This window comes from Coregonus lavaretus (assembly GCF_964263955.1).
Source record: "Coregonus lavaretus genome assembly, chromosome: 18".
NCBI classification, from domain to species: Eukaryota; Metazoa; Chordata; class Actinopteri; order Salmoniformes; family Salmonidae; genus Coregonus; species Coregonus lavaretus.
The window spans coordinates 1,406,278-1,433,442 of NC_140005.1; the positions used below are offsets into that span (position 1 = coordinate 1,406,278).

The following is a 27,165-nucleotide window of genomic DNA, read 5'->3' on the forward strand; positions in this document are numbered from 1 at the left end:
TAATAATACAGGATGATAATAATACAGGATAATACAGGATAATAATAATAATACAGGATAATACAGGATGATAATAATAATACAGGATAATACAGGATGATAATAATAATACAGGATAATACAGGATGATAATAATAATACAGGATAATACAGGATGATAATAATACAGTATAATACAGGATAATAATAATACAGGATAATACAGGATGATAATAATAATACAGTATAATACAGGATGATAATAATAATACAGTATAATAATAATACAGTATAATAATAATAATAATACAGGATAATACAGGATAATAATAATACAGTATAATAATAATACAGTATAATACAGTATAATAATAATACAGGATAATTATAATACAGGATAATAATAATAATACAGTATAATCTGTAGTCCGAAATATTTACACGTATGGGGGGGAGCAGTGGATAAACAGAGCTTTAATTTATATCCTTATTCACTTTATTGACTAAATATTTTCTCCTGTTTTTAAATGAATTGATGTACACTGAACAAAAATAAAAACGCAACATTTAAAGTGTTGGTTTCATGAGCTGAAATAAAAGATCCCAGAAATGTTCCATACTCTCTCAAATGTTGTGCACAAATTTGTTCACATCCCTGTTAGTGAGCATTTCTCATTTGCCAAGATAATCCATCCACCTGACATGTGTGGCATATCAATAAGCTGATTAAACAGCATGATCATTACACAGGTGCACCTTGTGCTGGGGACAATAAAAGGCCACTTTAAAATGTGCAGTTTTGTCACACAATGCCACAGTTTTGAGTGGGTGCGCAATTGGCATGCTGGCTGCAGGAATGTCCACCAAAGCTGTTGCCAGAGAATTTCAAATTCATTTTTCTACCATAAACTGCCTCCAAACTCGTTTGAAAGAATTTGGCAGTACGTCCAACCGACCGCAAAACCGCAGACCACGTGTAACCACGCCTGCCCAGGACCTCCACATCCGGCTTCTTCACCTGCTGGATCGTCTGAGACCAGCCACCCGAACAGCTGATGAAACTGGGTTTGCACAACCAAAGAATTTCAGCACAAATTGTACCGGGCAGATGGTGTGGATGGCGTTGTGTGGGCGAGCGGTTTGTAGATTTCAACGTTGTGAACAGAGTGCCCCATGGTGGCGGTGGGGTTATGGTATGGGCAGGCATAAGCTACGGACAACAAACACAATTGCATTTTATCGATGGCAATTTGAATGCTCAGAGATACCGTGATGAGATCCTGAGGCTCATTGTGGTGCCATTCATCTGCCACCATCACCTCATGTTTCAGCATGATAATGCACGGCCCCATGTCACAAGGATCTGGACACACTTCCTGGAAGCTGAAAATATCCCACGGCTTTCAGCAATTAGCATTCAGGGCTCGAACCACCCAGTTTATATATACAGTGGGGGAAAAAAGTATTTAGTCAGCCACCAATTGTGCAAGTTCTCCCACTTAAAAAGATGAGAGAGGCCTGTAATTTTCATCATAGGTACACGTAAACTATGACAGACAAATGGAGAAGAATAAAATCCAGAAAATCACATTGTAGGATTTTTAATGAATTTATTTGCAAATTATGGTGGAAAATAAGTAATCCACTCGTTGCCTGTATTAATGGCACCTGTTTGAACTTGTTATCAGTATAAAAGACACCTGTCCACAACCTCAAACAGTCACACTCCAAACTCCACTATGGCCAAGACCAAAGAGCTGTCAAAGGACACCAGAAACAAAATTGTAGACCTGCACCAGGCTGGGAAGACTGAATCTGCAATAGGTAAGCAGCTTGGTTTGAAGAAATCAACTGTGGGAGCAATTATTAGGAAATGGAAGACATACAAGACCACTGATAATCTCCCTCGATCTGGGGCTCCACACAAGATCTCACCCCGTGGGGTCAAAATGATCACAAGAACGGTGAGCAAAAATCCCAGAACCACACGGGGGGACCTAGTGAATGACCTGCAGAGAGCTGGGACCAAAGTAACAAAGCCTACCATCAGTAACACACTACGCCGCCAGGGACTCAAATCCTGCAGTGCCAGACGTGTCCCCCTGCTTAAGCCAGTACATGTCCAGGCCCGTCTGAAGTTTGCTAGAGTGCATTTGGATGATCGAGAAGAGGATTGGGAGAATGTAATATGGTCAGATGAAACCAAAATATAACTTTTTGGTAAAAACTCAACTCGTCGTGTTTGGAGGACAAAGAATGCTGAGTTGCATCCAAAGAACACCATACCTACTGTGAAGCATGGGGGTGGAAACATCATGCTTTGGGGCTGTTTTTCTGCAAAGGGACCAGGACGACTGATCCGTGTAAAGGAAAGAATGAATGGGGCCATGTATCGTGAGATTTTGAGTGAAAACCTCCTTCCATCAGCAAGGGCATTGAAGATGAAACGTGGCTGGGTCTTTCAGCATGACAATGATCCCAAACACACCGCCCGGGCAACGAAGGAGTGGCTTCGTAAGAAGCATTTCAAGGTCCTGGAGTGGCCTAGCCAGTCTCCAGATCTCAACCCTATAGAAAATCTTTGGCGGGAGTTGAAAGTCCGTGTTGCCCAGCGACAGCCCCAAAACATCACTGCTCTAGAGGAGATCTGCATGGAGGAATGGGCCAAAATACCAGCAACAGTGTGTGAAAACCTTGTGAAGACTTACATAAAACGTTTGACCTGTGTCATTGCCAACAAAGGGTATATAACAAAGTTTTGAGAAACTTTTGTTATTGACCAAATACTTATTTTCCACCATCATTTGCAAATAAATTCATAAAAAATCCTACAATGTGATTTTCTGGAAAATAAGTATTTGGTCAATAACAAAAGTTTCTCATTTTGTCTGTCATAGTTGACGTGTACCTATGATGAAAATTACAGGCCTCTCTCATCTTTTTAAGTGGGAGAACTTGCACAATTGGTGGCTGACTAAATACTTTTTTCCCCCACTGTATGGTCAGACCAAGGTAAGTGTAATTTTTAGTGTGTTCAATTATGGTGTTGTTCAGGGTGAATTTATATTTGTGTTTCTGAGATCTGGGTTTTGTCTGGAAAATCATGATTATTTTTTTATTTTTTTTACTGCCAGGGGCCAATTATGGCAATATTGCTCTAGAATGTTAAGGTTCTGTTGAAGACCTTCTTTGGTTTGTTATAGAAGAACCAAACATCAGCATATAGCAGGTATTTACCTCTGTGTCAAATAGTGTGAGTCCTGGGACTGTAGAATGGTCCACCACTTATATAAATGTTGAAACTGCAGCCTTGTCTCACACCTCGACGTTGAGAAAATAATTAAAATATTATTCTTTGGTTTTTGATTTTTATTGCACACATGTTTTCTGTGTACATACATTTTATTAAGTCATACACCTTACCACCAAGCCCACTATGGAGAATTTTGTAGAATAGCCCTTCGTGCGAAATAGAATGGAATGCTTTTTTAAAGTCAATAAAGCAAGCAAAGATTTTGCCCTCTTTTTTTGGTGGACGTGTTTATTAATTAGTGTGTGTAAGGTGTGTATATATGGTCAGTAGTGCGATGGTTGGGGAGAAAGACAAATTGACATTTACATTTACAAAATGCTACAGAAAACCTTTCCCAAGTTTGCTGTTTATGCAAATTCCCCTGTAATTATTGGGGTCTGATTTGTCTCCACTTCTGTGGATAGGGGAGATGAGCCCCTGGTTCCAGACATCAGGGAAGCAGCCAGAAGTTAGTACCATGTTGAACAATTTAAGCACAGCATTTTGCATCTCAGGTGTGCTGTTTTTCAGCATTTCATTTCTGATGTTATCTAGTCCACAAGCCTTCTTTGGTTTTTATAGATTTTAGCTTTTCATGTAGTTCTTGTTGGGTTATTGGGTAATCTAATGGATTTTGGTTGTTTTTAATGACTGATTCAAGGATGTTAAATTTTTCTTGAATTTCTAATTGGTTATTTTGTAAGTCCTTTTGTGGGATGTTTTTGTATAGACTATCAAAATAGGTTTTCCAGATTCCGTCATCTTGTATGGCTAATTCTTGTGGCTTTATCGTGCTTAAATTGTTCCATATGTCCCAGAATTGATTTTGGTCAATTGCGTTTTCAATTTCATCAAGTGTCTTGTTGGTATAATTCAATTTCTTGCGTTTCAGTGTATGTTTATACTGTTTCAGAGTTTCATAGTATTCATATCGTAGCTCCGGGTTGTTTTGCTGCTTATGTTTTTCATTTGACATTTGTCTTAGGTGTTTTCTAATTGTTTTACATTCGTTATCAAACAATTTTTCAGAAACATTTTGTTGTTTGTTTCTGATGTTGTATTTCTTTGGTTTTCTCAAATGTGCTTTTGATGCTGCTTTTTGGAATATGCAATTGATGTTTTGAGTAGCCGAATTTACACGCTTCTTTTATTGTTTTGGTATTGTGAGTTATTGAAGACCTGTATAGAGTTCATCATTTCATTTGAGTTCAATGTTTCAATGAATTTCTCTGCACTGTTTTGAGCCCATCTGTACGATTGGTTCATGTTGTAGAGTTTATTGGGCTGTTTTTTTTGAATGAGTATTGCTGGTTAATTTCTTCAGAAACACGTTGATCTGACTGTGATCTGACAATGGTGTCTGTGGTCTGACAGTGAATGAACTAATGGAGGAGGGGTCAATGTCAGTGATGGCATAATCCACTACACTTGACCCAAGAGCTGAGCAGTAAGTAAACTGACCTAAAGAGTCCCCTCTGATTCTACCATTAAGCATGTACAGGCCTAAGGCTCGACAGAGATGCACTAACTCCTTCCTGTTTTTGTTCAGTATTTGGTCAGCACTGTTTCTATTATTTATAATTGGGCTACTGTACAAGGAGGGGTGTCCCAATATGTGGTGGTTACCTCCTGCATCAGTGTAGTCAGGCTCAGAACCTGTTCTCGCAATGAAATCTCCACAAAGAAGCACTTTACCCTCTGCCTGAAATTGAATGATTTCTGTATGGAGATTGTCTAAAATCTGATCATCATAATATGATGAATCTGAAGGAGGAGCATAAGCTGCACATATGTATTACATCATTGTCACAATATATTGTACCTTTGTTAGGTTTTAGCCAAATGTGGCTAGTACCTTTTTTCATTTCATTCAGTGCTAAGTCCTGCTTATGCCAAATGATGATTCCACCTGAGTCTCGGCCCCGTTTAACATTTTTACGTTTGATTGATGGTAGTAAACATTCTCTATAGCCTGAGGGACACTGAGTATCTATGTCTCCACGACACCATGTTTCCAGTAGGATTATGATGTCCTGTCCCTTGATGTTTTTAATCAATTCTGGATTTGTTGTTTTATAACCAAAATGTGACGAGTACAGGCCCTGGATATTCCAAGAGCTGATAGTTAATGATCTCATTTATAATAAGTGATATTCACTGGTTTGAGTAAAGTACATTGGAAAAAAAAGTATATATATATATACACATACAGTTGAAGTCGGAAGTTTACATACACCTTAGCCAAATACATTTAAACTCAGTTTTTCACAATTCCTGACATTTAATCCTAGTAAATATTCCCTGTTTTAGGTCAGTTAGGATCACCACTTTATTTTAAGAATGTGAAATGTCAGAATAATAGTAGAGAGAATGATTTATTTCAGCTTTTATTTCTTTCATCACATTCCCAGTGGGTCAGAAGTTTACATACACTCAATTAGTTTTTGTTAGCATTGCCTTTAAATTGTTTAACTTAGGTCTGTGATGCGTGATTTGAAGGAGTCAGGCGCAGGAGGGTAAATCACAGAATACAGAGTTTATTCCGTAATCCAGCGTAACCAGTCCAGTGTGCAAAACAGGCGCACTGGAACAAACAGGCACACGGGGAAAATACCCCGGCAATACAAACTACTGAGCTACTAATCCTCACACAAGGACAAGGGGGCAGAGGGAACACTTAAACACGTACTAATGAGGGGAATATGAACCAGGTGTGTGTAATTGACAAGACAAGACTAATGGAATGATGAGATATGGAGCGGCAGTGGCTAGAAGGCCGGTGACGACGAATGCCGAAGCCTGCCCGAACAAGGACGGGAGGCAGCTTCGGAGGAAGTTGTGACAGGGTCAAACGTTTCGGGTAGCCTTCCACAAGCTTCCCACAATAAGTTGGGTGAATTTTGGATGGAAACATTGCTCAATTGGTATCAAGGGACCTAACGTGTGCCAGGAAAACATTCCCCACACCATTACACCACCAGCCTGTACCGTTGACACCAGGCAGGATGGGGCCATATCCTGACTCTGCCATCAGCATGACGCAACAGGAACCAGTGTTGGTCACAGTGTGCCCACTGGATCCGATTCTTCTTGTTTTTAGCTGATAGGAGTGGAACCCGGTGTGGTCGTCTGCTGCAATAACCCATCCGTGACAAGGACGGACGAGTTGTATGTTCCGAGATGCCGTTCTGCACAACACTGTTGTACTACGCAGTTATTTGTCTGTTTGTGGCCCGCCTGTAAACCCTAGACACTGTTGTGTGTGTGTGTGAAAAGCCCAGGAGGCCAGCCGTTTCTGAGGTACTGGACCTGGCGCACCTGGCACCGACGATAAAACCAGGCTCAAAGTCGCTCAGGTCACTCGTTTTGCCCATTTTAACGTTCAATGGAACAGTAGCTGACCTCTCACCGTGAAAGAGCGCTGTGGCTTGATGGGCTGCAGGGCCTTTATAATAAAGAATATACCTAAATCAGAATCATCTGTAATTGGGGGTATATGTATAAAGTTTAAGTATGAATTAAATCATGTGTTAGATAAAACTGATCATACATTTACTGGAACAAATTCAATTGGAATTTTATTCCCATAATAAACAATCGTTGCGCATTTCCGCGTGTGTCTGTAAACGCCATAGACGGTAAACGCCTCCTCCTGACGTCACTTCCTGATGTCAATATACAGCTATGTTCGGCGGTGGTATTATAGCCACCGGAAAAATGTAATGGAAGAACGAGTTTAAAATCAGGCACAACAAGGAGATAGGAAGGAATCGTTCTAGCAATAACTGTGTCCCTCTCAAATAACCACGGAGCTTGAAAACCAGGCCGGTCGCATTGAAATACGACCAGGAGTGGACTGGTGGTGCGGACCTGTTTCGTGCAGTAGCCATCTTTTTTGAGAATGGACGGGGCGATACGGCGGCCGGCCAGCTGTGTCTGCATCCTGAGCCTGAGCAGCGGGCTGGTGGAGGTTGGTGGCCGGGGCTCGATGCTCCAAACGCTGCTCATTTTCTCCGCGTTCGGGCTGCTCCTTGGGCTGCCCGTTATCACCGATGCGAAGGGATGCGACAAACCGTGCACGAATGGGCAATGCAACACGTCTACGGGCAACTGTGTGTGCAGCCCCGGCTGGGTCGGGGACCAATGCCAACACTGCGGAGGAAGGTTCAGGTGAGAATCTCTGCCTACGACTTCCATTACATTACACTTAAGTCGTTGGAAGAAGTCGTCTTCTGAATGGGGGAGTTTTGTTAAGAACCCCGACGATCGGTCTCAACATTTCAGTGCCAGAATAAATTGTATTTGATTTCCATAATTTTGAATTTGTATTAGCAAGGACTTTGAATTTAATATTTGAATTTTTAATGTACAAATGTAATCATTGAATTAATGAATTAAGTCAAACTGTAACTAGGCCACTCAGGAACATTCACTGTCTTCCTGGTAAGCAACTCCAGTGTAGATTTGGCCTTGTGTTTTAGGTTATTGTCCTGCTGAAAGGTGAATTCATCTACCAGTGTCTGGTGGAAAGCAGACTGAACCAGGTTTTCCTCTAGGATTTTGCCTGTGCTTAGCTCTATTCCTTAAAAAATTTTATCCTGAAAAACTCACAATTTCTTAACGATTACAAGCATACCCACAACATGGTGCAGCCACTACTATGCTTGAAAATATGGAGAGTGATACTAAACTGTTTTATGGCGCAGTGGTCTAAGGCACTGCATCGCAGTGCTAGCTGTGCCACTAGAGATCCTGGTTCGAATCCAGGCTCTGTCGTAGCTGGCCGCGACTGGGAGACCCATGGGGCGGCGCACAATTGGCCCAGTGTCGTCCAGGGTAGGGGAGGGAATGGCCGGCAGGGATGTAGCTCAGTTGTGGGTTCGATGCCTACGGGGGGCCAGTATGAAAAAAAAAATAATGTATGCACTCACTAACTGTAAGTCGCTCTGGATAAGAGCGTCTGCTAAATGACAAAAATGTAAATGTTAAATGTATTGGATTTGCCTCAAACATAACACCTTGTATTCAGGACAAAAAGTTAATTGCTTTGCCACATCTTTTGCAGTGTTACTTTAGTGCCTTGTTGCAAACAGGATGCATGTTTTGGAATATTCCTTCTTTACACTCTGTGATGACTAACCTTGCTGGATCTTGAAGGCTTGTATTAGTGTAGCAGGTTGCGGATCTGTGGAGTTCACTCCTCAGACTGAAGTGTCGCCCCTTGTGTCAGTGTAGCAGATGGGGAACTCACTCCTCAGATTGAAGTGTCGCCGCTTGCACAGTTGAAGAAGCCCTTTTTTAACAGGACGATGGATTGGTATGTAACAGGAGGGCAGTCACATGTTTGAGGCAGAAGTCCTAAGTTCGAGTATCCATATGAGCTGAATCAGAGGGAAGCAGTACTCGCTAAGCAGACAGCGTAACAATGGTGCCACTGGACTCGGAACTACAGTTGTGCTGGTTCAACCACTCGGGTCACTGGGAGTGAGTTTATGGATGTGAATGGAGCAGATGGGATCAGCCTGAACCTGAAATGATGGTTTCTAAACTTGATACACAGACAATGAATGCAATATGTACCATATTGAAACTGAAAATATATAAATATTGAATTTGAATATTTAATTCAATAGAATTTCAAAAATGAATGAAATATTCACTCAATTCAGTTTCCAATCATGAAATACAAGTTACATTTATGAATTCAATGATTACATGTGTCTATTAGAAATGAAAAAAATATGACATTTAAATGTAATATCCTAACACAAATTCAAAATTATGGAATTCAAATTAAATGTATGTTGGCACGGAAATCGCTCCATACATCAACACGTGTCGCTTGCGGTTTTGGAAGCATAAGGATCTTATCTTTTATGTATCAGCGAGGAAATAATTTTCAAAAAACAAAAGGTTAAATTGATACACGTTTATCTAGGGTTAGTGTTCCCACACGGCCTTATCTCCATGTTACAGAAGACAGACGGAAGACCGAGGCAACACCTGTGCTAATGAGCGATCTAGCATGCTCTGAACACCTGTGCTAATGAGCGATCTAGCATGCTCTGAACACCTGTGCTAATGAGCGATCTAGCATGCTCTGAACACCTGTGCTAATGAGCGATCTAGCATGCTCTGAACACCTGTGCTAATGAGCGATCTAGCATGCTCTGAACACCTGTGCTAATGAGCGATCTAGCATGCTCTGAACACCTGTGTGTAACTGGAGAGACGTAGCTACCGTGTAGTTTCATCGGATGGAGGCCCCATAGCTGGATCTGGAACTGCTACGGTGTAGTTTCATGGGATGGAGGCCCCATAGCTGGAACTGCTACGGTGTAGTTTCATGGGATGGAGGCCCCATAGCTGGAACTGCTACGGTGTAGTTTCATGGGATGGAGGCCCCATAGCTGGATCTGGAACTGCTACGGTGTAGTTTCATGGGATGGAGGCCCCATAGCTGGATCTGGAACTGCTACAGTGTAGTTTAGTAGGATGGAGGCCCCATAGCTGGATCTGGAACTGCTACAGTGTAGTTTAGTAGGATGGAGGCCCCATAGCTGGATCTGGAACTGCTACAGTGTAGTTTCTTTTTTTATTTGAAGGATTCTTTCTCGCTGATGAAAGATGAGGGCCATATGTTTCGAAAGCCGTATTGCAAGCGATGATTATTGCCTGAGAACTGTAGGGAGAAGGCTGAATGGCTGAGTACTGTAGGGAGAAGGCTGAATGGCTGAGAACTGTAGGGAGAAGGCTGAATGGCTGAGTACTGTAGGGAGAAGGCTGAATGGCTGAGAACTGTAGGGAGAAGGCTGAATGGCTGAGTACTGTAGGGAGAAGGCTGAATGGCTGAGAACTGTAGGGAGAAGGCTGAATGGCTGAGTACTGTAGGGAGAAGGCTGAATGGCTGAGAACTGTAGGGAGAAGGCTGAATGGCTGAGAACTGTAGGGAGAAGGCTGAATGGCTGAGAACTGTAGGGAGAAGGCTGAATGGCTGAGTACTGTAGGGAGAAGGCTGAATGGCTGAGTACTGTAGGGAGAAGGCTGAATGGCTGAGTACTGTAGGGAGAAGGCTGAATGGCTGAGTACTGTAGGGAGAAGGCTGAATGGCTGAGTACTGTAGGGAGAAGGCTGAATGGCTGAGAACTGTAGGGAGAAGGCTGAATGGCTGAGTACTGTAGGGAGAAGGCTGAATGGCTGAGTACTGTAGGGAGAAGGCTGAATGGCTGAGTACTGTAGGGAGAAGGCTGAATGGCTGAGTACTGTAGGGAGAAGGCTGAATGGCTGAGTACTGTAGGGAGAAGGCTGAATGGCTGAGTACTGTAGGGAGAAGGCTGAGTACTGTAGGGAGAAGGCTGAATGGCTGAGTACTGTAGGGAGAAGGCTGAATGGCTGAGTACTGTAGGGAGAAGGCTGAATGGCTGAGTACTGTAGGGAGAAGGCTAAATGGCTGAGAACTGTAGGGAGAAGGCTGAATGGCTGAGTACTGTAGGGAGAAGGCTGAATGGCTGAGTACTGTAGGGAGAAGGCTGAATGGCTGAGTACTGTAGGGAGAAGGCTGAATGGCTGAGAACTGTAGGGAGAAGGCTGAATGGCTGAGAACTGTAGGGAGAAGGCTGAATGGCTGAGTACTGTAGGGAGAAGGCTGAATGGCTGAGTACTGTAGGGAGAAGGCTGAATGGTGATGAGAGGTGTTGGGTTTGCGCCAGACATAGCGTTTTCCTTGATGGCCAAAAAGCTCAATTTTAGTCTCATCTGACCAGAGTTCCTTCTTCCATATGTTTGGGGAGTCTCCCACATGCCTTTTGGCGAACACTGAACGTGTTTGCTTATTTTTTTCTTTAAGCAATGGCTATTTTATGGCCACTCTTCCGTAAAGCCCAGCTCTGTGGAGTGTACGGCTTAAAGTGGTCCTATGGACAGATACTCCAATCTCTGCTGTGGAGCTTTGCAGCTCCTTCAGGGTTATCGGTGGTCTCTTTGTTGCCTCTGATTTAATGCCCTCCTTGCCTGATCTGTGAGTTTTGGTGGGCGGCTCTCTCTTGGCAGGTTTGTTGTGGTGCCATATTCTTTCCATTTTTTTATAATGGATTAAATGGTGCTCTGTGGGATATTCAAAGTTTTCTGATATTTTTTAATAACCCAACCCTGATCTGTACTTCTCCACAACTTTGTCCCTTACCTGTTTGGAGAGCTCCTTGGTCTTCATGGTGCCGCTTGCTTGGTGGTGCCCCTTGCTTAGTGGTGTTGCAGACTCTGGGGCCTTTCAGAACAGGTGTAATATACTGAGATCATGTGACAGATCATGTGATACTTAGATTGCAGACAGGTGGACTTTATTTAACTAATTATGTGACTTCTGAAGGTAATTGGTTGCACCAGATCTTATGTAGGGGCTTCATAGCAAAGGGTGTGAATACATATGCACGCACCACTTTTCCGTTATATATTTTTTAGAATTTCTTGAAAAAAGTTATATTTTTCATTTCACTTCACCAATTTGGACTATTTTGTGTATGTCCATTTACATAAAATCCAAATAAAAATCCATTTAAATTACAGGTTGTAATACAACAAAATAGGGGATGAATACTTTTGCAAGGCACTACAGCACTATGTCAATACAACACTACGTCAACACAACACTGTCAACAACACAACATCACTACATCAATACAACACTACGTCAATACAACACTACGTCAATACAACACTACGTCAACACAACACTGTCAACAACACAACATCACTACATCAATACAACACTACGTCAATACAACACTACGTCAATACAACACTACATCACTACAACACTGTCATTACATCAATACAACACTACATCAATACAACACTACAACACTTCATCAATACAACACTACATCAACACAACACTATGTCAATACAACACGTCACTACAACACTACATCACTAAAACACCACAATCAATCAAATGTATTTATTAAGCCCTTTTTACATCAGCAGATGTCACAAAGTGCTATACAGAAACCCAGCCTAAAACCCCTAACAGCAGCAATACAGATGTACAACACTACATCAGTACAACAAAACGTCACTACGTCAACACAACACTTCGTCAACACAACGTCAACAACAATACAACACTACGTCAACACAACACTTCGTCAACACAACGTCAACAACAATACAACACTACGTCAATACAACACTACGTGGTTTTGTTTTTGACATAGTGATGTTGTGTTGACGTAGTGTTTTGTTGACGTAGTGTTGTATTGACGTAGTGGTGTTGTATTTACTTGTGTTATATTGACTTAATGATGTTGTGTTGACGTAGTGTTGTGGTGTTGTATTGACGTAGTGTTGTATTGACATAGTGATGTTCTGTTGTTGACGTAGTGTTGTATTGACGTAGTGTTGTATTGACATAGTGTTTAATTGACGTAGTGTTATATTGACGTACTGTTTTATTGTCGTAGTGATGTTGTGTTGACGTAGTATTGTGTTGATGTAGTGTTGTAATGTTGTATTAATGTTGTGTTGACGTGTTGTTGTATTGACTTATTGATGTAGTGTTGTATTGACGTGGTGATGTAGTGTTGTGGTGACGTTGTGTTGATGTAGCCTAAAATAAATGCTCAGGATATCTAAACATGCAGATGTGATGTTTCCTCTGAGGGAGGCTCTGTGGGAAGAGAGGGAAGGATATAACTGGCCTCATGTTCTGAGCCTTCAGAGGAAACCGTGTGTGTGTTTATGGCTGGATCCCAAATGGCACCCTTTTCTCTACGTAGTCAACTACTTTTACATTTACATTTAAGTAATTTAGCAGACGCTCTTATCCAGATCCGACTTACAAATTGGTGCATTCAACTTAGGATAGCCAGTGGGACAACCACATCTCGATCACAATAAGTTCATTTCTTTAAACAAGTCAGTGCTAGCAGGTGAAATAAGTCAGGTGTTAGTTTAGACAAAAGACAGTGGTAGTAAAGGGGGGGTAGAAGTGACCAGAGCCCTTTTAGAGCCCAATGGGCCCTGGTCAAAAGTAGTGCACTGTATACGGAATAGGGTGCCATTCTCTGGTCTAAAGTAGTGCACTTTATAAGGAATAGGGTGCCATTCTCTGGTCTAAAGTAGTGCACTATATAGGGAACAGGGTGCCATTCTCTGGTCTAAAGTAGTGCACTATATAGGGAATAGGGTGCCATTCTCTGGTCTAAAGTAGTGCACTGTATACGGAATAGGGTGCCATTCTCTGGTCTAAAGTAGTGCACTGTATAGGGAACAGGGTGCCATTCTCTGGTCTAAAGTAGTGCACTATATAGGGAATAGGGTGCCATTCTCTGGTCTAAAGTAGTGCACTATATAGGGAATAGGGTGCCATTCTCTGGTCTAAAGTAGTGCACTACAGTATATAGGGAACAGGGTGCCATTCTCTGGTCTAAAGTAGTGCACTATGTAGGGAACAGGGTGCCATTCTCTGGTCTAAAGTAGTGCACTGTATAAGGAATAGGGTGCCATTCTCTGGTCTAAAGTAGTGCACTATATAGGGAACAGGGTGCCATTCTCTGGTCTAAAGTAGTGCACTGTATACGGAATAGGGTGCCATTCTCTGGTCTAAAGTAGTGCACTGTATACGGAATAGGGTGCCATTCTCTGGTCTAAAGTAGTGCACTATATAGGGAACAGGGTGCCATTCTCTGGTCTAAAGTAGTGCACTATATAGGGAATAGGGTGCCATTCTCTGGTCTAAAGTAGTGCACTATATAGGGAATAGGGTGCCATTCTCTGGTCTAAAGTAGTGCACTATATAGGGAATAGGGTGCCATTCTCTGGTCTAAAGTAGTGCACTACAGTATATAGGGAACAGGGTGCCATTCTCTGGTCTAAAGTAGTGCACTGTATAGGGAATAGGGTGCCATTTGGGACGCTCCGTCTGTGTCTCCTAGTAAGTAGTACAGTGCCTTCAGAAAGTATGTACTTTTTCCACATTTTGTTGTGTTAAAAAGTGGGATTTAAATTGGATTTAATTGTAATTTTTTGTAAGCGATTTACACAAAATACTCTTTCAAAGTGGAAGAAAAGTTATATATATTTTTTTATTAACCTCTGCGGTATAAGACATAGACAAGGTAAATAATGTACTTACATTCAGTAATCTTAATCTGATTTGTCATCCTAAGGATCTCAGAGATCAAATGTAGCATAGTTTTGTTTGATAAAATCCATTTTTATATTCAAATGTAGGAACTGGGTTCTACAGTTTGAACCCCTGCTGTCTCTGGCTCCACACCCACCCGGCCCGGCCATCTAGATGTGTGAAAGTTAGTGTATAAGCTAATGATCCATCATGTATGACATTCCTGGGAGTGTGTAAACCTACATTTTGTATTACCATATCATTTTTGTATGTTCTCTATAGTTATGTACTTAAATGTATCAATTGACCAACTGATATAGGGAACAGGGTGCCATTCTCTGGTCTAAAGTAGTGCACTGTATACGGAATAGGGTGCCATTCTCTGGTCTAAAGTAGTGCACTGTATACGGAATAGGGTGCCATTCTCTGGTCTAAAGTAGTGCACTGTATACGGAATAGGGTGCCATTCTCTGGTCTAAAGTAGTGCACTGTATACGGAATAGGGTGCCATTCTCTGGTCTAAAGTAGTGCACTATATAGGGAACAGGGTGCCATTCTCTGGTCTAAAGTAGTGCACTATATAGGGAATAGGGTGCCATTCTCTGGTCTAAAGTAGTGCACTATATAGGGAATAGGGTGCCATTCTCTGGTCTAAAGTAGTGCACTACAGTATATAGGGAACAGGGTGCCATTCTCTGGTCTAAAGTAGTGCACTATGTAGGGAACAGGGTGCCCTTCTCTGGTCTAAAGTAGTGCACTGTATAAGGAATAGGGTGCCATTCTCTGGTCTAAAGTAGTGCACTATATAGGGAACTCGGGACATTTGGGCAGACGTGGTCCTCTGTAGCTCAGCTGGTAGAGCACGGCGCTTGTAACGCCAAGGTAGTCGGTTCGATCCCCGGGACCACCCCATACACACAAAAACAATTTATGCACGCATGACTGTAAGTCGCTTTGGATAAAAGCGTCTGCTAAATGGCATATTATTATATTATTATTGATACAAAATAGTCCAGTATCAATCTGAAACTTTGCACACACACACTGCTGCCATCTGGTGGCCACAATCTAAATTGCGCCTAAACTGTAATATTATATTGCGGCTTTTCTGTTGCATTTCAAAGATGGTGAAAATAATAATAGAAAATACATGTTTTTTTGTTTGTTTTATCTTTTACCAGATCTAATATGTTATATTTTCCAATATTAATTTCACATTTACACAAACTTAAGTGTTTCCTTTCAAATGGTATCAAGAATATGCATATCCTTGCTTCAGGTCCTGAGCTACAGGCAGTTAGATTTGGGGTATGTCATTTTAGGCGAAAATGGAAGGAAAGGGTCCGATCCTTAAGCGGTTAATGGAAAATTAAACACTAATACACTGAGTTTAGAAAACATTAGGAACAACTTCCTACTATTGCATCCCACCTTTCACCCACAGAACAGCCTCAGTTCGTCGGGGCTGATTGAAGTGGATTTAACAAGTGACATCAATAAGGGATCATAGCTTTCACCTGGTCAGTCTGTCATGTTCCCAATGTTTTGTACACTTGGTCTATATCTTGATTAGATAAGTATTCAACCCCCTGAGTCAATACATGTTAGAATCACCTTTGGTAGCGATTACAGCTGTGAGTCTTTCTGGGTAAGTCTCTAAGAGCTTTGCACACCTGGATTGTTCAATATTTGCCCATTTATTCTTTAAACGTGTCAAGCTCTATCAAGTTGGTTGTTGATCGTTGCTAGACAGTCATTTTCAAGTCTTGCCATAGATTTTCCAGCTGATTTAAGTCAAACTGTCACTAGGCTACTCAGGAACATTCAATATAATCTTGGTAAGGAACTCCAGTGTATATTTGGCCTTGTGTTTTAGGTTATTGTCCTGCTGAAAGTTGAATTTGTCTCCCAGTGTCTGTTGGAAAGCAGACTGAACCAGGTTTTCCTCTAGGATTTTGATGTGCTTAGCTCTATTCCATTTATTTTTATCCTAAAAAACTTCCTAGTCCTTGCCGATGACAAGCATACCCATAACATGATGCAGCCACCACCATTCTTGAAAATATGAAGAGTGGTACTCTGTGATGTGTTGTATTTGATTTGCCCTAAACATAACACTTTGTATTCAGGACAAAAAGTTCATTTCTTTGCCACATTTTTTGTCAGGATTACTTTGCCTTGTTGCAAACAGGATGCATGTTTTGGAATATTTTTATTATTTTTATGACTCTGTCATTTAGGTTAGTATTTTGGAGTAACTACAATGTTGTTGATCCATCCTCAGTTTTCTCCTATCACAGCCATTAAACTCTGTAACTGTTTTAAAGTCACCATTGGCCTCATGGTGAAATCCCTGAGCGGTTTCCTTCCTCTCCGGCAACTGAGTTAGGAAGGACGCCTGTATCTTTGCAGTGACTGGGTATATTGATACACCATTAAGTGTAATTAATAACTTCACCAGGCTGAAAGGGATATTCAATGTCTGCTTTAGTGTCTACTTTTTACCCATCTACCAATAGGTGCCCTTCTTTGCGAGACATTGGAAAACCTCACTGCTCGACTGAGTGACCTTACAGATAATTGTATGTGTGGGGTACAGAGATGAGGTAGCCATTAAATCATGTTAAACACTATTATCTGTGAGCCGAACAAATGCCTCCAAATGTTACAAGTGTGGACTAATCAAATCAAATCAATCCTTATTTGTCACATGTGCCGAATACAACAGGTGTAGACATTACAGTGAAATGTTTACTGACAAGCCCTTAACCAACAATGCAGTTCAAGAAATAGAGTTAAGAAAATATTTACCAAATAAACTAAAGTAAAAATGAATAAAAATTAACACAATAAAATAACAATAACGAGGCTATATACAGGGGGTACCGGTACCGAGTCAATGTGTGGGGGTACAGGTTAGTTGAGGTAGTTCGTACATGTAGGTAGGGGTAAAGTCACTATGCATAGATAATAAACAGTGTGTAGCAGCAGTGTAAATCAAAGGGGGGGGGGGGGGGTCAATGTAAACAGTGAAATGCTGACTTACGGGCCCTTCCCAACAATGCAGAGAGAACATTTTTTATTACACAATGAGTAGCCTAACGATAACTTGTAACGATAATAATCACTCATTATTGCCACGAACAGGTCGGAAGTCTACAACAGCTCAATAGATTGGAGGTTCCTTTTTTTACATTTTACATTTACATTTTAGTCATTTAGCAGACGCTCTTATCCAGAGCGACTTACAGGAGCAATTAGGGTTAAGTGCCTTGCTCAAGGGCACATCGACAGTTCACCTAGTCGGCTCGGGGATTAGAACCAGCGACCTTTCGGTTACTGGCACAACGCTCTTACCCACTAAGCTACCTGCCGCCACCTACCTGCCGGTACCTTTTGGAGGTACCGACTATAACAGGAGTAAATAAAAGGTAGTAGAACTGGTTAAAGATCAGCTCCTCCCTCTCTGGCCCTGTTCACTAGATCAGCTCCTCCCTCTCTGGCCCTGTATATCCCTGTTCACTAGATCAGCTCCTCCCTCTCTGGCCCTGTATATCCCTGTTCACTAGATCAGCTCCTCCCTCTCTGGCCCTGTATATCCCTGTTCACTAGATCAGCTCCTCCCTCTCTGGCCCTGTATATCCCTGTTCACTAGATCAGCTCCTCCCTCTCTGGCCCTGTATATCCCTGTTCACTAGATCAGCTCCTCCCTCTCTGGCCCTGTATATCCCTGTTCACTAGATCAGCTCCTCCCTCTCTGGCCCTGTTCACTAGATCAGCTCCTCCCTCTCTGGCCCTGATCACTAGATCAGCTCCTCCCTCTCTGGCCCTGTATATCCCTGTTCACTAGATCAGCTCCTCCCTCTCTGGCCCTGTATATCCCTGTTCACTAGATCAGCTCCTCCCTCTCTGGCCCTGTATATCCCTGTTCACTAGATCAGCTCCTCCCTCTCTGGCCCTGTATATCCCTGTTCACTAGATCAGCTCCTCCCTCTCTGGCCCTGTATATCCCTGTTCACTAGATCAGCTCCTCCCTCTCTGGCCCTGTATATCCCTGTTCACTAGATCAGCTCCTCCCTCTCTGGCCCTGTATATCCCTGTTCACTAGATCAGCTCCTCCCTCTCTGGCCCTGTATATCCCTGTTCACTAGATCAGCTCCTCCCTCTCTGGCCCTGTATATCCCTGTTCACTAGATCAGCTCCTCCCTCTCTGGCCCTGTATATCCCTGTTCACTAGATCAGCTCCTCCCTCTCTGGCCCTGTATATCCCTGTTCACTAGATCAGCTCCTCCCTCTCTGGCCCTGTATATCCCTGTTCACTAGATCAGCTCCTCCCTCTCTGGCCCTGTATATCCCTGTTCACTAGATCAGCTCCTCCCTCTCTGGCCCTGTATATCCCTGTTCACTAGATCAGCTCCTCCCTCTCTGGCCCTGTATATCCCTGTTCACTAGATCAGCTCCTCCCTCTCTGGCCCTGTATATCCCTGTTCACTAGATCAGCTCCGCCCTCTCTGGCCCTGTATATCCCTGTTCACTAGATCAGCTCCTCCCTCTCTGGCCCTGTATATCCCTGTTCACTAGATCAGCTCCTCCCTCTCTGGCCCTGTATATCCCTGTTCACTAGATCAGCTCCTCCCTCTCTGGCCCTGTATATCCCTGTTCACTAGATCAGCTCCTCCCCCTCTGGCCCTGTATATCCCTGTTCACTAGATCAGCTCCTCCCCCTCTGGCCCTGTATATCCCTGTTCACTAGATCAGCTCCTCCCTCTCTGGCCCTGTTCACTAGATCAGCTCCTCCCCCTCTGGCCCTGTTTATCCCTGTTCACTAGATCAGCTCCTCCCTCTCTGGCCCTGTATATCCCTGTTCAGTAGATCAGCTCCTCCCTCTCTGGCCCTGTATATCCCTGTTCACTAGATCAGCTCCTCCCCCTCTGGCCCTGTATATCCCTGTTCACTAGATCAGCTCCTCCCTCTCTGGCCCTGTATATCCCTGTTCACTAGATCAGCTCCTCCCTCTCTGGCCCTGTATATCCCTGTTCACTAGATCAGCTCCTCCCTCTCTGGCCCTGTATATCCCTGTTCACTAGATCAGCTCCTCCCTCTCTGGCCCTGTATATCCCTGTTCACTAGATCAGCTCCTCCCTCTCTGGCCCTGTATATCCCTGTTCACTAGATCAGCTCCTCCCTCTCTGGCCCTGTATATCCCTGTTCACTAGATCAGCTCCTCCCTCTCTGGCCCTGTATATCCCTGTTCACTAGATCAGCTCCTCCCTCTCTGGCCCTGTATATCCCTGTTCACTAGATCAGCTCCTCCCTCTCTGGCCCTGTATATCCCTGTTCACTAGATCAGCTCCTCCCTCTCTGGCCCTGTATATCCCTGTTCACTAGATCAGCTCCGCCCTCTCTGGCCCTGTATATCCCTGTTCACTAGATCAGCTCCTCCCTCTCTGGCCCTGTATATCCCTGTTCACTAGATCAGCTCCTCCCTCTCTGGCCCTGTATATCCCTGTTCACTAGATCAGCTCCTCCCTCTCTGGCCCTGTTCACTAGATCAGCTCCTCCCTCTCTGGCCCTGTATATCCCTGTTCACTAGATCAGCTCCTCCCTCTCTGGCCCTGTATATCCCTGTTCACTAGATCAGCTCCTCCCTCTCTGGCCCTGTATATCCCTGATCACTAGATCAGCTCCGCCCTCTCTGGCCCTGTATATCCCTGTTCACTAGATCAGCTCCTCCCTCTCTGGCCCTGTTCACTAGATCAGCTCCTCCCCCTCTGGCCCTGTTTATCCCTGTTCACTAGATCAGCTCCTCCCTCTCTGGCCCTGTATATCCCTGTTCACTAGATCAGCTCCTCCCTCTCTGGCCCTGTATATCCCTGTTCACTAGATCAGCTCCTCCCTCTCTGGCCCTGTATATCCCTGTTCACTAGATCAGCTCCTCCCTCTCTGGCCCTGTATATCCCTGTTCACTAGATCAGCTCCTCCCTCTCTGGCCCTGTATATCCCTGTTCACTAGATCAGCTCCTCCCTCTCTGGCCCTGTATATCCCTGTTCACTAGATCAGCTCCTCCCTCTCTGGCCCTGTTCACTAGATCAGCTCCTCCCTCTCTGGCCCTGTATATCCCTGTTCACTAGATCAGCTCCTCCCTCTCTGGCCCTGTATATCCCTGTTCACTAGATCAGCTCCTCCCTCTCTGGCCCTGTTCACTAGATCAGCTCCTCCCTCTCTGGCCCTGTATATCCCTGTTCACTAGATCAGCTCCTCCCTCTCTGGCCCTGTATATCCCTGTTCACTAGATCAGCTCCTCCCTCTCTGGCCCTGTATATCCCTGATCACTAGATCAGCTCCGCCCTCTCTGGCCCTGTATATCCCTGTTCACTAGATCAGCTCCTCCCTCTCTGGCCCTGTTCACTAGATCAGCTCCTCCCCCTCTGGCCCTGTTTATCCCTGTTCACTAGATCAGCTCCTCCCTCTCTGGCCCTGTATATCCCTGTTCACTAGATCAGCTCCTCCCTCTCTGGCCCTGTATATCCCTGTTCACTAGATCAGCTCCTCCCTCTCTGGCCCTGTATATCCCTGTTCACTAGATCAGCTCCTCCCTCTCTGGCCCTGTATATCCCTGTTCACTAGATCAGCTCCTCCCTCTCTGGCCCTGTATATCCCTGTTCACTAGATCAGCTCCTCCCTCTCTGGCCCTGTATATCCCTGTTCACTGATCAGCTCCTCCCTCTCTGGCCCTGTATATCCCTGTTCACTAGATCAGCTCCTCCCTCTCTGGCCCTGTATATCCCTGTTCACTAGATCAGCTCCTCCCTCTCTGGCCCTGTATATCCCTGTTCACTAGATCAGCTCCTCCCTCTCTGGCCCTGTTCACTAGATCAGCTCCTCCCTCTCTGGCCCTGTATATCCCTGTTCACTAGATCAGCTCCTCCCTCTCTGGCCCTGTATATCCCTGTTCACTAGATCAGCTCCTCCCTCTCTGGCCCTGTTCACTAGATCAGCTCCTCCCTCTCTGGCCCTGTATATCCCTGTTCACTAGATCAGCTCCTCCCTCTCTGGCCCTGTATATCCCTGTTCACTAGATCAGCTCCTCCCTCTCTGGCCCTGTATATCCCTGATCACTAGATCAGCTCCGCCCTCTCTGGCCCTGTATATCCCTGTTCACTAGATCAGCTCCTCCCTCTCTGGCCCTGTTCACTAGATCAGCTCCTCCCCCTCTGGCCCTGTTTATCCCTGTTCACTAGATCAGCTCCTCCCTCTCTGGCCCTGTATATCCCTGTTCACTAGATCAGCTCCTCCCTCTCTGGCCCTGTATATCCCTGTTCACTAGATCAGCTCCTCCCTCTCTGGCCCTGTATATCCCTGTTCACTAGATCAGCTCCTCCCTCTCTGGCCCTGTATATCCCTGTTCACTAGATCAGCTCCTCCCTCTCTGGCCCTGTATATCCCTGTTCACTAGATCAGCTCCTCCCTCTCTGGCCCTGTATATCCCTGTTCACTGATCAGCTCCTCCCTCTCTGGCCCTGTATATCCCTGTTCACTAGATCAGCTCCTCCCTCTCTGGCCCTGTATATCCCTGTTCACTAGATCAGCTCCTCCCTCTCTGGCCCTGTATATCCCTGTTCACTAGATCAGCTCCTCCCTCTCTGGCCCTGTATATCCCTGATCACTAGATCAGCTCCGCCCTCTCTGGCCCTGTATATCCCTGTTCACTAGATCAGCTCCTCCCTCTCTGGCCCTGTTCACTAGATCAGCTCCTCCCCCTCTGGCCCTGTTTATCCCTGTTCACTAGATCAGCTCCTCCCTCTCTGGCCCTGTATATCCCTGTTCACTAGATCAGCTCCTCCCTCTCTGGCCCTGTATATCCCTGTTCACTAGATCAGCTCCTCCCTCTCTGGCCCTGTATATCCCTGTTCACTAGATCAGCTCCTCCCTCTCTGGCCCTGTATATCCCTGTTCACTAGATCAGCTCCTCCCTCTCTGGCCCTGTATATCCCTGTTCACTAGATCAGCTCCTCCCTCTCTGGCCCTGTATATCCCTGTTCACTGATCAGCTCCTCCCTCTCTGGCCCTGTATATCCCTGTTCACTAGATCAGCTCCTCCCTCTCTGGCCCTGTATATCCCTGTTCACTAGATCAGCTCCTCCCTCTCTGGCCCTGTATATCCCTGTTCACTAGATCAGCTCCTCCCTCTCTGGCCCTGTATATCCCTGTTCACTAGATCAGCTCCTCCCTCTCTGGCCCTGTTCACTAGATCAGCTCCTCCCTCTCTGGCCCTGTATATCCCTGTTCACTAGATCAGCTCCTCCCTCTCTGGCCCTGTATATCCCTGTTCACTAGATCAGCTCCTCCCTCTCTGGCCCTGTATATCCCTGATCACTAGATCAGCTCCGCCCTCTCTGGCCCTGTATATCCCTGTTCACTAGATCAGCTCCTCCCTCTCTGGCCCTGTTCACTAGATCAGCTCCTCCCCCTCTGGCCCTGTTTATCCCTGTTCACTAGATCAGCTCCTCCCTCTCTGGCCCTGTATATCCCTGTTCACTAGATCAGCTCCTCCCTCTCTGGCCCTGTATATCCCTGTTCACTAGATCAGCTCCTCCCTCTCTGGCCCTGTATATCCCTGTTCACTAGATCAGCTCCTCCCTCTCTGGCCCTGTATATCCCTGTTCACTAGATCAGCTCCTCCCTCTCTGGCCCTGTATATCCCTGTTCACTAGATCAGCTCCTCCCTCTCTGGCCCTGTATATCCCTGTTCACTGATCAGCTCCTCCCTCTCTGGCCCTGTATATCCCTGTTCACTAGATCAGCTCCTCCCTCTCTGGCCCTGTATATCCCTGTTCACTAGATCAGCTCCTCCCTCTCTGGCCCTGTATATCCCTGTTCACTAGATCAGCTCCTCCCTCTCTGGCCCTGTATATCCCTGATCACTAGATCAGCTCCGCCCTCTCTGGCCCTGTATATCCCTGTTCACTAGATCAGCTCCTCCCTCTCTGGCCCTGTTCACTAGATCAGCTCCTCCCCCTCTGGCCCTGTTTATCCCTGTTCACTAGATCAGCTCCTCCCTCTCTGGCCCTGTATATCCCTGTTCACTAGATCAGCTCCTCCCTCTCTGGCCCTGTATATCCCTGTTCACTAGATCAGCTCCTCCCTCTCTGGCCCTGTATATCCCTGTTCACTAGATCAGCTCCTCCCTCTCTGGCCCTGTATATCCCTGTTCACTAGATCAGCTCCTCCCTCTCTGGCCCTGTATATCCCTGTTCACTAGATCAGCTCCTCCCTCTCTGGCCCTGTATATCCCTGTTCACTGATCAGCTCCTCCCTCTCTGGCCCTGTATATCCCTGTTCACTAGATCAGCTCCTCCCTCTCTGGCCCTGTATATCCCTGTTCACTAGATCAGCTCCTCCCTCTCTGGCCCTGTATATCCCTGTTCACTGATCAGCTCCTCCCTCTCTGGCCCTGTATATCCCTGTTCACTAGATCAGCTCCTCCCTCTCTGGCCCTGTATATCCCTGTTCACTAGATCAGCTCCTCCCTCTCTGGCCCTGTATATCCCTGTTCACTAGATCAGCTCCTCCCTCTCTGGCCCTGTATATCCCTGTTCACTAGATCAGCTCCGCCCTCTCTGGCCCTGTTTATCCCTGTTCACTGATCAGCTATGAACTAGGACACCATCTGGCTTATCCTGACTGGAGAAGACAGTCCCACTAAAACATTATGGCAGGTGGTGTGAGCTGTAGATGTTGTCAGGTGGTGTGAGCTGTAGATGTTGGCAGGTGGTGTGAGCTGTAGATGTTGTCAGGTGGTGTGAGCTGTAGATGTTGTCAGGTGGTGTGAGCTGTAGATGTTGTCAGGAGGTGTGAGCTGTAGATGTTGTCAGGTGGTGTGAGCTGTAGATGTTGTCAGGTGGCGTGAGCTGTAGATGTTGTCAGGTGGTGTGAGCTGTAGATGTTGGCAGGTGGTGTGAGCTGTAGATGTTGGCAGGTGGTGTGAGCTGTAGATGTTGTCAGGTGGTGTGAGCTGTAGATGTTGTCAGGTGGTGTGAGCTGTAGATGTTGTCAGGTGGCGTGAGCTGTAGATGTTGTCAGGTGGCGTGAGCTGTAGATGTTGTCAGGTGGTGTGAGCTGTAGATGTTGTCAGGTGGTGTGAGCTGTAGATGTTGTCAGGTGGTGTGAGCTGTAGATGTTGTCAGGTGGTGTGAGCTGTAGATGTTGTCAGGTGGTGTGAGCTGTAGATGTTGTCAGGTGGTGTGAGCTGTAGATGTTGTCAGGTGGTGTGAGCTGTAGATGTTGTCAGGTGGTGTGAGCTGTAGATGTTGTCAGGTGGTGTGAGCTGTAGATGTTGTCAGGTGGTGTGAGCTGTAGATGTTGTCAGGTGGTGTGAGCTGTAGATGTTGTCAGGTGGTGTGAGCTGTAGATGTTGTCAGGTGGTGTGAGCTGTAGATGTTGTCAGGTGGTGTGAGCTGTAGATGTTGGCAGGTGGTGTGAGCTGTAGATGTTGGCAGGTGGTGTGAGCTGTAGATGTTGGCAGGTGGTGTGAGCTGTAGATGTTGGCAGGTGGTGTGAGCTGTAGATGTTGTCAGGTGGTGTGAGCTGTAGATGTTGTCAGGTGGTGTGAGCTGTAGATGTTGTCAGGTGGTGTGAGCTGTAGATGTTGTCAGGTGGTGTGAGCTGTAGATGTTGGCAGGTGGTGTGAGCTGTAGATGTTGGCAGGTGGTGTGAGCTGTAGATGTTGGCAGGTGGTGTGAGCTGTAGATGTTGGCAGGTGGTGTGAGCTGTAGATGTTGGCAGGTGGTGTGAGCTGTAGATGTTGGCAGGTGGTGTGAGCTGTAGATGTTGGCAGGTGGTGTGAGCTGTAGATGTTGTCAGGTGGTGTGAGCTGTAGATGTTGTCAGGTGGTGTGAGCTGTAGATGTTGTCAGGTGGTGTGAGCTGTAGATGTTGTCAGGTGGTGTGAGCTGTAGATGTTGTCAGGTGGTGTGAGCTGTAGATGTTGTCAGGTGGTGTGAGCTGTAGATGTTGTCAGGTGGTGTGAGCTGTAGATGTTGTCAGGTGGTGTGAGCTGTAGATGTTGTCAGGTGGTGTGAGCTGTAGATGTTGGCAGGTGGTGTGAGCTGTAGATGTTGGCAGGTGGTGTGAGCTGTAGATGTTGGCAGGTGGTGTGAGCTGTAGATGTTGTCAGGTGGTGTGAGCTGTAGATGTTGGCAGGTGGTGTGAGCTGTAGATGTTGGCAGGTGGTGTGAGCTGTAGATGTTGGCAGGTGGTGTGAGCTGTAGATGTTGGCAGGTGGTGTGAGCTGTAGATGTTGTCAGGTGGTGTGAGCTGTAGATGTTGGCAGGTGGTGTGAGCTGTAGATGTTGGCAGGTGGTGTGAGCTGTAGATGTTGGCAGGTGGTGTGAGCTGTAGATGTTGGCAGGTGGTGTGAGCTGTAGATGTTGTCAGGTGGTGTGAGCTGTAGATGTTGGCAGGTGGTGTGAGCTGTAGATGTTGGCAGGTGGTGTGAGCTGTAGATGTTGTCAGGTGGTGTGAGCTGTAGATGTTGGCAGGTGGTGTGAGCTGTAGATGTTGTCAGGTGGTGTGAGCTGTAGATGTTGTCAGGTGGTGTGAGCTGTAGATGTTGTCAGGTGGTGTGAGCTGTAGATGTTGTCAGGTGGTGTGAGCTGTAGATGTTGGCAGGTGGTGTGAGCTGTAGATGTTGTCAGGTGGTGTGAGCTGTAGATGTTGGCAGGTGGTGTGAGCTGTAGATGTTGTCAGGTGGTGTGAGCTGTAGATGTTGTCAGGTGGTGTGAGCTGTAGATGTTGTCAGGTGGTGTGAGCTGTAGATGTTGTCAGGTGGTGTGAGCTGTAGATGTTGTCAGGTGGTGTGAGCTGTAGATGTTGTCAGGTGGTGTGAGCTGTAGATGTTGTCATTGAGGAAACGGACATTTTAACTCTTCAACCATCCTCTGTCTATAGTGCAGTCAGTCTGTTAGTCTCTGATTGGTGCTGCTCTGAGGCCAGCTGATGACAGCTGCTTTACTGTTAATGCTCCTACAACTGGGACTGGTCGTGTGAATGGGTGAATGGCTGGTCGTGTGACTGGGTGAATGGCTGGTCTTGTGAATGGGTGAATGGCTGGTCTTGTGACTGGGTGAATGGCTGGTCGTGTGACTGGGTGAATGGCTGGTCGTGTGACTGGGTGAATGGCTGGTCTTGTGACTGGGTGAATGGCTGGTCTTGTGAATGGCTGGTCTTGTGAATGGCTGGTCTTGTGAATGGGTGAATGGCTGGTCTTGTGACTGGGTGAATGGCTGGTCGTGTGACTGGGTGAATGGCTGGTCGTGTGACTGGGTGAATGGCTGGTCTTGTGACTGGGTGAATGGCTGGTCTTGTGAATGGCTGGTCTTGTGAATGGCTGGTCTTGTGACTGGGTGAATGGCTGGTCTTGTGACTGGGTGAATGGCTGGTCGTGTGACTGGGTGAATGGCTGGTCTTGTGACTGGGTGAATGGCTGGTCGTGTGACTGGGTGAATGGCTGGTCGTGTGACTGGGTGAATGGCTGGTCTTGTGACTGGGTGAATGGTTGGTCTTGTGACTGGGTGAATGGCTGGTCTTGTGACTGGGTGAATGGCTGGTCTTGTGACTGGGTGAATGGTTGGTCTTGTGACTGGGTGAATGGCTGGTCTTGTGAATGGGTGAATGGCTGGTCTTGTGAATGGGTGAATGGCTGGTCTTGTGAATGGGTGAATGGCTGGTCTTGTGAATGGCTGGTCTTGTGAATGGCTGGTCTTGTGACTGG

The 27,165-nt window shown here is 45.6% G+C and overlaps 1 protein-coding gene across 1 annotated transcript in view; it reads left to right on the plus strand.

Moving 5' to 3' along the window:
- The first annotated feature begins 6,928 nt into the window (after window positions 1-6,928).
- Window positions 6,929-27,165, plus strand: part of atrn (attractin) — a 193,302-nt gene continuing 173,065 nt past the window's right edge. The window contains exon 1 of the mRNA XM_084182443.1: window positions 6,929-7,441. Within this exon, the coding sequence (XP_084038569.1) occupies window positions 7,173-7,441 (269 nt within the window). The 5' untranslated portion in view covers window positions 6,929-7,172. The remainder of the gene's footprint in view (window positions 7,442-27,165) is intronic.